The sequence below is a fragment of the Onychomys torridus genome, chromosome 19, assembly GCF_903995425.1.
Source record: "Onychomys torridus chromosome 19, mOncTor1.1, whole genome shotgun sequence".
Classification (NCBI taxonomy): Eukaryota; Metazoa; Chordata; class Mammalia; order Rodentia; family Cricetidae; genus Onychomys; species Onychomys torridus.
The window spans coordinates 26,265,175-26,278,514 of record NC_050461.1 but is presented as its reverse complement, the minus strand read 5'-3'; the positions used below and the strand labels follow the sequence as shown (position 1 = coordinate 26,278,514).

At 39.2% G+C, this 13,340-nt stretch overlaps 1 protein-coding gene across 6 annotated transcripts in view; it reads left to right on the top strand.

Moving 5' to 3' along the window:
* Echdc1 (ethylmalonyl-CoA decarboxylase 1) overlaps positions 1-13,340 on the top strand; it is a 30,510-nt gene that overhangs the window by 9,430 nt on the left and 7,740 nt on the right. For all 6 annotated transcript variants that reach the window (XM_036169121.1, XM_036169117.1, XM_036169122.1 and 3 more), the window contains exons 4-5: positions 2,433-2,485; positions 4,456-4,536. In XM_036169121.1, the coding sequence (XP_036025014.1) occupies positions 2,433-2,485; positions 4,456-4,536 (134 nt within the window). The remainder of the gene's footprint in view (positions 1-2,432; positions 2,486-4,455; positions 4,537-13,340) is intronic.

Here is a 13,340-nt window from a genome sequence, read left to right as displayed (position 1 = left end):
CTCACAGAGATTCTCCTGCCTCTGCCTCTCAAGTGTTGAGATTAAGGTGTGTGCTACCATGCTTCACCAAATTAAATCTTATCCTTGAGTCTTTTGGGCCAGTATTAAGTTCTGTTTTACAATATATTATGGTCAGAACACACTCATTCCGTTATAGAATTGCCATTGGTATTGGCAGTATGCTGTCAGCCTCAAGGAAGGTATCACATAGCCTAGCATTTTCTGCCACCGCCACATCTTCGCACCACAGTTCAGATTAATTGTTCCTTCATTAGTATTCTTCTCAGTTAGTTCAAGCATTAAAAAAACAACAGTACCTTAAGGGTTGTTAGACCAAGATTGTTGAGGACTTAATTGTTACATTCCTTAGTCCCCATCTTATAGAGACAATATGTACGGTAGTTAAGGTGCAGGAATTAAAAAAAAAAAAAAAAAGTGCTGTGAAACGCAAAAGAGAAACTGTTGTGGCATTTGGAAAGTTGTGAGGGAATCCCATTATTTGACCCAGGGATTTCTTGAAATAGAACATGAATAAGCTGCTACAACTATGGATTGATGGGCTGGTGTGGACAAAATAGAGAACGTGTGTGTGTGTGTGTGTGTGTGTGTGTGTGTGTGTGTGTGTGTGTGGTTATATATAATATATAATACTAGGCAGATGATATTTAGAGGATTGCCAGATGTTTTGGTATGTTGTGGCTGATGTTAAGATTGTTAGTTGAAGGTATGGAGTTAATGTCAGTAATGTACTGTAGGATTGTGTGGGATTTGGTTTTTCCAAGATCTCAGACTTTATTCTGCTGCTGATTGGAAATCGCTACCCTACAGGAAGGGTTAGCAAGTGGCAGGATGGAAAGTATATCTAAGAAAAAGAAATTAAATGCAGAAATACTGGTTAGTAAGCAAGGCTGGTTTTCTTTTTTTTAACTAGTGAATCCATGAAGTGATAATCGGGTCTAGATTAGCTCAGTTGGAATAAAACTAGAAAAAAGAAAGTAAATATTGGGCACATTAAGGAGGAGGAACTAAGAAGACACACTAAGTCTTGATCATGAGGATTTTGTAAACTAGAGGAATTAGCAGCAGCAACAACATTCCAAGCCTGCTGATCTTTACTAACTCTTCTAGTAACTAAGTAGCCTGTATGTATGTTACCTACAGAACGTACAGATTCCTACCTTGCCTGCCATTCTGTAAGCGAGCCAGAATTCCTGTTTGTGTTCCTGATTCCTCTGGGTGAGAGCACTGAGCTCTCCGCCATGATCTGCTCCCATGCACACTCTTCCTAAGTGGAGGCGCTAGAACTCACACTGCCCGTTTACTCCTGGGAGTTAGCCAGTGCTCCGGCTGAGGCCCCACTCGCAGTGCCAGGGAAGAACAGGAGGTGGACATGTCTAGTAGGTTCTAATGCTTCACATAGAACCAACCGTGGGCGTGGCTTAAACTTTGAAAGGAAAGGGTTCAAATGAAGAACAGAGAGAGAGCTTTAGGGGATTTGCCGAGTGGGAAGAATCAAGGGGCAAACTGGAGAAGAGCAGTCAAAGCAACAATCAGGAGTGAAAACTTCTAGAAAGAGAGGACCTGAGTGAGGAAATGGTGTCAAGTTGAGGAGTAGGTGATATAGGCTAAGGAAAACTTAATTAGTTTGACAAATAGGGTATTACAGTGTTTTGGGACAAGGCTGAAAGTCAGATTATACTGGATTGGAGAAGGTACGGCTCTTATGAGAATATATATAGTTTGTAAAAAATCTAAGAATTTTGCCTTGGAGTGCAAAATCCCAGAGCTCACCATAACTCCTTTCTTTTACACATGGTTTCCTGGAGGTAGCGCCTGACTCTGTTCTAGGAAGCTGTAATGGTCAGTCCTGGTTGACAACTTGATGGGATTGAAGAGTTACTATGGAAATTAACCTTGGTGCATTCTTGGGGAGGGCTTTTCTAGATTAGGTGAATTGAGATGGGAAGAGCATCCTAAGTGTGGATGACACTATTCCATAGGCTGGGGTGCTGGTCTGAATGAAAAGCAAGGAAGCTAAGCCACACCATTCACCCCTGCCTGCCGCCTGAGGACGCAGTCTTCCCAGCAGCCCCGTGGTCCTGCTGCTGTGCCTGCCTCGCCATGACGGACTAGATCTCAAACTAGGATGCCAAGTCAGCCCTGCCTTCCTCAAAGCCCTCTTTAGAACTTGGGCCACTTCAGTGAGAAAAGCAGTTCAGGCCACCGTCTGACTTACCTTGAGCAGGGCTGAGCTCCAGCTCTGGGAGAGCGACACACACAGCATCACCTTCTGTTCAGCCTCACAGAGTGTGGGATGAAAACTTCAATTTTCAAACAATTTGGCTTTGTTTCTTTTCAAACTCTGAATTTTAAAAGTATTTATGTAATATACTCATTTTTGTGTGTTTTTTTTTTTTTTGTTTAATTTAAAGAATGGAGTGGCCTTATCTATGTTCATGCAGAACACCTTAACAAGATTTATGAGGTAATGTATCTTTCTTTTAAAAATAGGATTTTTAAAATACCAGAATTAGTAATTTATTATTCCATTATTTGTACATTGAAAAAAGTTAGCCAAGCTTCAAACTGTGTCTGCTATACTGATGGACTTCATGTCATTAGAGTGAAATGTTAGTGCGGGATGAGCAGTGTTGTAAGTCAGGAGAAAGGAAAGAAGTTTAAGAAACAGTGCCCATATGACCAGCCACCACAGGGAGCAGCTCTAAGGACAGTCAAATGCTGACACCAGACAGAGAAAGGATGTTGATGAGGAGGTGACAAGCAAAGATTCCTCCAGGATGGAGGGTGGTAGCAATGGAGAGAAGTGGACGGCGTCCAGATGAGAGAAAACTGGGTTGGCGAATACTTTTACAGTTTCCTGACAAAAACGGGATTACTTTGTATCTAGATAAAGGAAAAGGGAAGAAAAAATCTGCATTTCAGATTGTACATTTTGACATGCTTTGACTCTCTGATTTTTTTGTAACTATAAGCAGTTTAAAATTATGAAAACTAAGAAAATCATATTTATTATTAATTAGACATTTCTGTATTTTTGGTAATCATCTGAGAGTCTGGAAAAAATAATAGAGATGTAACATTACTGTTTTAAGTACCATTGCCTTAACTGTTTCTCCCTCTTTTCTCCTAGTGTTCTTGACTATTTTTTCTAGTTTAAAACTTTTTTATTTTAGGATATTTTTCTTTATATGTCTGAATGTTTTGCCTGGGTGTCTGTATTGTGCACCACATGTGTGTCTAGTACCTTCAGAGACCAGAGGAAGGCATCAGACCCCCTGAACTGGAGTTATGGATGATTATTAGCTGCTATATGGGTGCTGGGGATTGAAACTGGGTCCTCTGCAAAAGCAACAAGTATTCTAACCCACTGAACCATTGGCCCCTTTTTCTAGATTTTTTTTAATTGTAACTTTTATTAATTTATGAGGCAGGGTATTATGTGGCCCAGTTTGGCCTCCGCACACAAACTTTACTGTTAGTCAAGGCCAGCCTTAAACTCCTGATTCCCCTGCTTCCATCTTCTGAAGCCTGGATTACAGGTGTCTAACACCATATCTGGCTAAAAAGATTTTCTCATTTAAGTGATCCTTTCTATTTGGAAGTAGGGCTAATTATTAGGAAATATTTAGTCACATTAGACCAACAGCTTTACATTTTGGTTAGAACCTATAAAAAATGAATACTTTGAAAACATTTTAGATCTATCTGGTAGAATTCTCACACTGTTGTGACATGATTTATTTTAATTTAATTATTTTTTAAGATAAGATCTCACTATATAGCCCTGGCTGTGCAGGAAGTAGACCAGTCTGGCCTTGTACTCTTAGAAATCCACTTGTCTCTGCCTCTCAAATGCTGGGATTGAAGGTGTTTACCAATGTCCCCCACACATTCTTTATAAGCAGAAATAGTAAGATTTATTTTAAACACTAAATAATGCTTATATATAGGCGCAGTCTATGGCCATTTAAGTAGTATTGGTAAGTCTTTTGATGGGAATTGTAAATACTTGATTTGATAGCTCTGTGTTTCAGACCAGGTTATCTCTTCAGATATGGCCATAATCCCCCCCACCCTGACTGTAGTGCAGACAGTTCCACCATGACTGTGCTGTATTGATAGCATGGAGAGTCCCTGTGCTAAAGGTATATCATAGGGTCCATGTTTAGAAGACAGTTGCAGGATGTACTCGCACTGTGAAGCAGGCAGTGATTCAGGTAGGTGGTTTGCTAACCCTTTAGCCCAAGTGTAAGCTGCTGTGTGCCTGGCTGCATGCCACTTTCCTGCTGATGGTGCACAGGCTCAAGGATCCACTACCCTTGATGGGTCTTGTTGTTAACACTGCGAAATGTTAAGGTTGAAGACCTTAACATGATGTATAGAAATGAACCCTAAGGTTAGAATTATTCACATCCATTTTCCTTTAATATACAGACTACCGTTAATAAGCGTTGCTCTGGTTCAAGGCTGGGCAATGGGTGGAGGAGCAGAATTTACTACAGCATGTGATTTCAGGTAAGATAAAAATTGTTGCAGGCTGTATGTATGTATATGTACCATGTATATACAGTGCCTGCAAAGGCCAGCAGAGGATATTGGATACCCTGGAAGTGGAGTTGTAAGCCAACGATTGAGTGTTTAGGACCAAACCTGGATCCTCTGCAAGAACGGTCAGTACTCTCAACTGCTGGGCCATTTCTCCAGGTTTAATGTTTCATTTAAACAGCAAAAATATATAAATGAATAGCTAAATAAATAAATAAATAAAGCAAGCTCGCTTCCTGCCGGGGAGATTGTTGTAGGCATAAACACAATTAGCACATGCTTGAATAGTTTTGCCTTAATTTCAATATTTCATATATTCTTAAACAAGATAATCAGTTAATGAGTATTTTCTGTCGTCATTAAAGTAGATAATTTTTAAGTTTAGTACAGTTACTATTGTTCAATTATAATGCATTTTTAAAATGCAACAAAACACAATGACTTAATAAATCAAATTAATATTAGAAAGTCAAGAAAATATATGAAACTCTAAAATCCAAGAGAATTATTCAGAAGGAGTTAACAACTGAAGAACATAAGAAAAACAGAAGAAAATGGACACAAAGACTCCCCTGTGCCTGTCTTCACGAAAGAGATTTCCTGAAACCCGTTTCTTTTTGAGATCTGTGTCTCCACCATCTGTGATCCACAGCAGCCTTATAAATGAGAGAACAAAGTTGCAGGGAATTCTGGGAGCTGGTACTTCTTCCCCCTTACAACGATTTCCAGCTTTTTTTATGGTCCTTACAGAGACCATAAAATCTGCTGCTTTGCACAGACTTGAGGCTGCCTTCTTCCTACTGTCCCAAGGAACCACTCTGAGAAAACCTCTGTACTCTGTTGTAAGCTTATTCTGAGGTCCATAAACCTGGACTAAGACAGTATCACATTGAGCTCTTGTGTATTGACAGCTTTGAGAAGTCCCTGGAGCTTTGAAAATGTCATAGCAAAGAACTATGTTTGCAAGAAAGTTAGATACTCTGTTTTTAAAAATATACTTGATCCTTTTAAGTGTTTAAAAATGGTGTGTGTCTTGTAACTGGAGCTCCATTGGGAGGCAGCAAAGCGCCTGAGTGCTGGTACCATGACCATTGATCTTCACTCTGTGTTCCACTTACTCTGTCTGACTTGAGGAAGCAACTGTTTCAACTTCTATGTCTCCCTTAAATATTTAGATACATCTCAAATGAGGTCATGAATATATAGATTCTAGCATAATGTTCACCTTTAATGTACACAAATTATTATTTTGAGTCTTAAAATTACCTAAGATTACCTCTATTTTTTAAAACAGAAATGTCAATAAAATAATGATCTGTCATACTTGAAAACTATTCTCTTTGTTTGGCATACTTTCTGCTAATCTTGATTTCATTTTACATTTTTTAAAGTACTTCATAGCAATATGGTTTACATATTGAGTAACACTTATTGAATGATTTCATATAATATTAAACATGAGACAATTTTAGCTTTTAAAACCCTGCCCACAGAGTGTATATTTTTAAAAATCGCTTTCTAAAAAGGATTTTTTTCTTTTGTATGAATGTTTTTCTTACAAACATTTCTATGTATGTTGTGTGAGTACCTGTGCCCACAGAGGTCAAAAGAGGGCATCAGATCTCCTGAAACTGGAGTGAAGACGGTTCTGGGCTGTGATGGGCTGCTGGGAATAGAACTTGTGTTCTCATTAAGAATAAGAAGTGCTCCCAACTGCTGAGCCATTCTCCAGCTCCTGAAAACCATTTTCTCTGAATGTGTTCATTCCTCCTTTTCTACTCATGATGTACACTTCACCTTCAAAACCTTGGCACGTACATTGAGAAAAGTTTCAGTTAAATTTTGGCCCAATTTCTGAAGCTAAGGACATGGCCCTTCTGATAAATAATAGCATTCTGAATATTTCAATATGTTATATTGATCAGAGTTATAAAGGGTTTTTGAAATATCTTATATTCAGATATAAATTATGTATAGCCAGAAACACCCATTTTAATTGTGCAGTATAAAGGAATTTTGATGATGCATATACCCATGTAGCCACCACAATTAAGATGTGGACCATTTTTCTTTTCCTTATACACTTGTGACTAATGCTACAATAGGCATGAGTGTGCAGGCATCTCTATTGTACGTTGACTTCTCTCCCAAAGGTGTATCTACAGGAATGGTGCATACAACTGGATGATCATGTGCTAGATCTCTTTGTAGTTTCTGGAAGAATCTTTGTTGATTTCCATAGTGGCTGTTCTGGTTGCTATCTCACCAATGTGTACACATTTTCTTTTTGGGGATCCTCATTGGCATTTGTCTCTTCTGTGAATTGACGAGAGCTCTTCTTACTAGGGTGAGATGGAGTCTCCATGTAGTTTGGATTTGCATTTTTCTAGCAGGTAAAGAATGTTGAATATATTCTTCCATGTGCTTATTGGCCATTTATAGTTATTTTGAAAATTGTCTGTTTTGTTCATTTAGTGGTTGATTTATTTGAGGAAGTATAATTTTGAATTCTGTGTATGTTTTGGATTGTCAGTCTCCTGTCAGATGGATAAATAGCTGGAGGAGATTTCACTCTGTTCTGTGGATTGTTTTTTCATCCTGACAACTTCATCCTTTGCATTGCCGAGCTTTTGTATTTAATGCAGTCCTACCCATCAGGTTTTGCTAATTCCCAGACCTCTGATGTTCTATGCAGAAGAGCATTGGCTGTCCCTGTATCTTGAAGTATTTTTCCTTAGGAGTTTCAGTCTCAGGTCTTATGCCACGACCACCTCAACCAGCAAGGAAGACGTGACACCAGGCTCTTCTTTCAGCAGTTTATTCAGGAACCTTGAACAATCTTCTGACTTCTGACCCCAGGGAAACCCGCTCATAGCCTGAAGTAATCACTGGGTAGCCAACCCTGATACGCCACGTGGGCACTACCAATAGGTCCAGGTGCGTGGAAGCAAGCCAGATTCTCAGCCTTAGCCAATTAAGGAGTTGTTTATCACAGAGAGCGCTCACCGTCAGGAAGGTGGAAGGCAGAAGCCGGCGCCATCTTTGAGGCGCGGCTGTACGCAGCTCTCTACAGTCTTAAATTAAGGTCTTTGATTCATCTTCAGTTAATTTTTGAGCAAAGTAAGAGACAGTATCTACTTTTTCTCCTCTGTATGGGAGGGTTGCCAGGGATGAAGTGCAGACTTCATCCTGTTTCTGTTCGAGTTGTCTGATGGATGTTTCAGCTTGCTTCCTAGCTGGAGCTTCCTAGCTGGAGCTTCCTAGCTGGAGCATCCTAGCTGGAGCTTCCTAGCTGGAGCTTCCTAGCTGGAGCTTCCTAGCTGGAGCTTCCTAGCTGCAGCTTCCTAGCTGGAGCTTCCTAGCTGGAGCATCCTAGCTGCAGCTTCCTAGCTGGAGCATCCTAGCTGGAGCTTCCTAGCTGGAACATCCTAGCTGCAGCTTCCTAGCTGGAGCATCCTAGCTGCAGCTTCCTAGCTGGAGCATCCTAGCTGGAGCTTCCTAGCTGGAACATCCTAGCTGCAGCTTCCTAGCTGGAGCATCCTAGCTGGAACATCCTAGCTGGAACATCCTAGCTGGAGCTTCCTAGCTGCAGCTTCCTAGCTGGACCTTCCTAGCTGGAACATCCTAGCTGGAGCATCCTAGCTGGACTTTCCTAGCTGGAGCTTCCTAGCTGGAGCATCCTAGCTAGCTGGAGCTTCCTAGCTGGAGCATCCTAGCCAGCTGGAGCATCCTAGCTGCAGAATCCTAGCTGCAGCTTCCTAGCTGCAGCATCCTCTCTGCTGATTCCCAGCGCCTGCTTTCCTTATTTCCTCAGTCCTCTTGTCTTCTTCACCTTCTCATTCAGAGTCCCAAATGTGAAACCTCTGGTACACATGTCTTGTTTTCTTCTTAGTAGCATCACAACACTGAGTCTTCTTGTTATTTGAGATAGGATCTTCCTGTGTAGGCAAGTGCATCTGAACTGGGATTCCTTCCACCTTATCCTTCCAAGTGTTGGGATCACAGGATTGTATCTCTCCACACTTGGTTTTCAATGAGCAGAAAGTTTTAGTTTTAAAGTATTTTTAGGTTTTCATTTTGAAATATTTACAACTGTCTGAAAACTTTTACTCATGCTAGTAACAGAGAGCCAGGGCATAATTACAGATCAAGAAATCCAGAGACACAATACTTCTAACTAATCTGTGGATATTATTCAGTTTTTTTCTATTACTTACCATTTTAATATCCCTTTTTCTGGTCTGGAATCCAATCAAGAATCTATTTTGTCTGATATAGATATAGTCACCCCTACCTTTTTCTATATCTTTTCTGTCCTTTAATGTATACCTGCTATATAACTGAACATAGATTATAGTAGGCCACATGAATTAGGATCATACTACTTTTCTTTTTTGGTGGTCTGAGGTACTGAATTCATGGACACATTGGGCAATCCACCTACCACTGAGCTACTACATCCCTTGCCTTTTTTATACCTTTAAGTTTGAGGTGGGGTCTTACCAAGTCACCTAGGGAAGTGTAGAAGTTGTTGTTACAACTTCTGCCTCAGTTTCTTAAATTGGGATCAGCGATCTGCATACCAGGCTAGACTAGGGGCATACTCTTCTTATTCTGCCTTTAAATTAGTGGATCTGTACTATTTTATGCTCATTGTTACTGACAGGATTTCGTTTCAGTCTGTCATGTTTTTAAAAAGTTATTTTTATTTGCATTAGTGTTTTGCCTACATGTATATATGTGTACCTTATGGTGTTCTCAAGAGGGCAAAAGAGGGTATTGGATCCCTTGGAACTAGAGTTATTAACAATTGTAAGCCACCATGTCAGTGCTGGAAACTGAGCCTGGGTCCTTTGCAAAAGCGGAAACTGCTCTCCTGCCCCTTCAGTCTACCATCTTAATATTTTTTTTCTGATATCTGGATTCTGCTTGTTTTTTCTTACTCTTTTTTTTTTTTTTGCCTCATTGTAGATAGTGTGATTACATTTTACTTCTATTCACACACACACACACACACACACACACACACAGTGAGAGGGAGAGAGGAGACAGAGACAGACAGAGAGAAAGAAACTGGTTTCCTTTAGTTTTGAATTAACAGTATGCATCTTAAAGTGGTCATAGCCCTCCATCAAATAATGAACTATTTCGTGTAAGATGTTAGGTTATTACATTATACATCATCTATTTCTTGTGTCCTGTTCTTTGGGTATATTAATGTTTATTTTGCTTGTATGCATTGTAATGGCATGATTACCATAGTTTTGCTTTAGTCAATTATCATTTAAATAAATACACTTAGTGAAAGTAAATTGCCATGCTAATGATTTATATTTTCTTCAGAAAGAATATTTGGGTACATTATGCTGGGTTATATTGATTACCAACTTGACAGGATCTAGAATCATTTCAGAGACAAATCACTAGGCATGTGCATGAGCGATTGCCAAAATTAGGTTCATTGAGGTTGGAAGATCCACCCTTAATGTGGGCAGCACGGTTTCATGGCCTGGGGTTCTGGACTGTATTAAAAAAGGAAGGAAGCTGGTGGTGCACGCATTTAATCCCAGCATGTGGGAGGCAGAGGCAGGTGGATCTCTGAATTCGAGGCCAGCCTGGTCTTCAGAGCGAGTTCCAGGAAAGGTGCAAAGCTACACAGAGAAACCTTGTCTCGAAAAAAAAAAAAAAAAAAAAAAAGGAATGAATGTGGAACACCAGGACATATAGCTTTCTCTAAGTGTGCATGCAGTGCGCAGAGCTGCCCTCACACTCCTGATGTTACACCTTCCTTTATGATAGCCTGCACCCTCCCATTCCCAGTGCCTTACCTCCCTCACCATGAGGGGATGCACCCTCCCGTTCCTGTCAGACCTTCCTTGTCAGGATGGAGTGTACCCTCATAAACTGAACCAGAATAAAGCCTGCCTTCCTTAATTTGTTTCTTGTCAGGAATTTTGACATCTCAATGAAAAAAGTAACTGTCACAGATTGTACATAGTCACTGTATGGATTTCTGTAAAGTATTTTTAGTGTCATAAATGAAGATGAAAATTCCCCTAACAAGGAATTTTTATGACATTAAAATGATTTATTTTGTTCTGTGTTATTTGGCCAGTTTAGAAAGTAAGTTTTTATAAGACAGTCTAACATTTTCATTCTATTAATATCAAACATAAATGTTCTGTTTCATGATTGTTACAAAATCAGAGCCCCCTACTTCCCCTCTCCATCACAGCCTCTCACTTCCATGCAGGGGTACCTTAATACATGGATTATTATCCTAATGTCTTTCATAACTTCCAACCTTATAAACTAAATGTTCTGTAGTAAATATATTTTCCAATTTTAACTTCCTATAAATGACAGAGATTAATAGAAATAATGTGAGAGAAGAGTCAGCAAACTTGTAAGAAACTTTTTCGTTTTTCATTTGATAATTAAGGACTTGTTTCAGCTAACAGTTTCATTTATTACTCAGAAACTTTAAAATTGTTTTGATAGAGGAGACAATTTACCAGATCTCAACGTCTTTGAAAACCAGTGTAAGTGAGTGGATCCATGGATACCGTGTGTGTGTGTGTGTGTGTGTGTGTGTGTGTGTGTGTGTGTGTGTGTGTGTGTAGGGGTGTGTGTGTGTGGGGGGGGTTCTATCCTAGCACCCTCTGCTGGCAGGACGTCAGACTGCATTAGGTTGCTGCTTCGTTTCATTCTCTGAGGAAGCAGTGGCACTGGCTTTGTGGGGATGTGAAACTAAACAGGAAATGCTTTGTGTATAAACTGATAAATGCTTGTTTATTTTACCCAGAAATACAAGTATAGAGTATATAATTCAAATATGTCATTATACAAATACAAAATATATTTAAAGAGTTCTAAGCTATGTGATAACAGATACTGATTCACTTAATTTTTTTTCATAAGAGCACAGTTAAGAATTTATAGATGTTCAGGCCGGGCATTGGTGGCCTTTAATCCCAGCACTCAGGAGGCAGAGGCAGGAGGATCTCTGTGAGTTCGAGGCCAGCCTGGTCTACAGAGTGAGATCCAGGGCAAGCACCAAAACTACACAGAGAAACCCTGTCTTGAAAAAAATTAAAAAATTAAAAAAATAATAAATAAATAAAAGTTCACTGGGGAAAATGAAAATAAAAATTCTTTACTGTTATATCTGGTGCTCTTCTTCAGCCATTTGCTAGACTTTTGTATCGTCTCTCATTAATTTTCTTCTACATAATTTGGAATAGTTAGGATTTAGAATGAGAGGGAAAATATCTGATAAAACCACCGGAGACTACTTAATTTTTGAGATACTGTGTCATTTTAGATGTAATGAATATTAGAATCTTACTGAATATTTGTTAGGATATGTATGATTGTAACCCTCTCATCTCAGATGTACACAATAATGTACCTGATGCACTTTTTGTTTGTTTGTTTCTGTTTTGTTTTTCGAGACAGGGTTTCTCTGTGTAGCTTTACGCCTGTCCTGGAACTCACCCTGTGGCCCAGGCTGGCCTCGAACTCACAGAGATCCTCCTGCCTCTGCCTCCCGAGTGCTGGGATTAAAGGCGTGCGACCAGTGGGAGTATGGTCATTTGTGTGGAAGTCATGCTATCATTAATTGAGCATTTTTAACACCCAGAGACGCCAGCTGTAGCCATCTACAAAACATGTATGTCTTGGGTTTCTAGAAATATTTTCTAGTAGTATGTATTTGTTATTTTTTAAATTATTTACCCATAGCCAATATAGTAATCCCTCCTCCCAAATCAAAATTTTGTATTTTTTGTTCTCATACTAAGTTATTTAAATCTGCCAAAGTACTTTTCCCCTGCAAAGAGAAGATTGTTTGGATGAAAATGTTAGTTGCATGAATTCCAGGCAATTATCAGGGAAGATAATTAAGTTAAAAGGGACAAAATACATACTTTAAGTAGGAACTTAGTACAAAGCTATGAAAGTTTTTGGTCAACCTCAAACAAAAATATTAAACATAAAGGCCCAGAAGCAAACACTTTTTCATTTTCAGTTGCATGTTCTTCTGAATGTCCTGATGAAATCTCATGCCATTACTGTCTGCTCAGAGGTGAACCATCCCTTTGTCTAGTAAAATGCTGGTGCCTGCCTGTCTTCATTAGTAGCTGTCTAGGTTATCAGAGCATTTGTCATGGTATCACATTGTATTCAGGCAATTTTTATTTTACTTAATAATTGCAGTAGAATATAAGCACAGTGATATTGGGAATTTGATTAGAGTATACGGTTAAAATTAGTCTTTTTTATTAATGGTCTTAATCTTTTAACTGTACTTCATTAAATCAAACTTTCTAGTTAATATATATGTTTAGGGAAAATATATATAGTATTTGGTGCTAGGTGTGTCTTATCTTCTATAGAGAAAGGGGAGATAATAGAAAGAATTTTTGTTCAAACAAAAAAGAAATTGATTCCTCACCATAGAAGTTTGAAAAGCACCATCCTGGATTACTGTGCCCTTTTAAAGTCCACATTCCAAGAGCAGCTGAAGCTACTACAGTTTGTCTTCCCTGTCAGCTTTGTTTGTATCCTCTCAGATTTTCAGCGTTTTCTTCGGGGGCCTCTCCTATTAACTTGGATTGCCCATTCCTACTAAAGAAGTCAGGTTGATAGTTTTGACACTGAAGAGAGAATACAGGTAGAGTGAACATAAGCTATTATGCAGGAGAGAGCTTTTAGAAATAAGCTATTTTGGGGCCCAGACTTCTTGATTTGGCTAGTAAACCTTTTCTGAACTT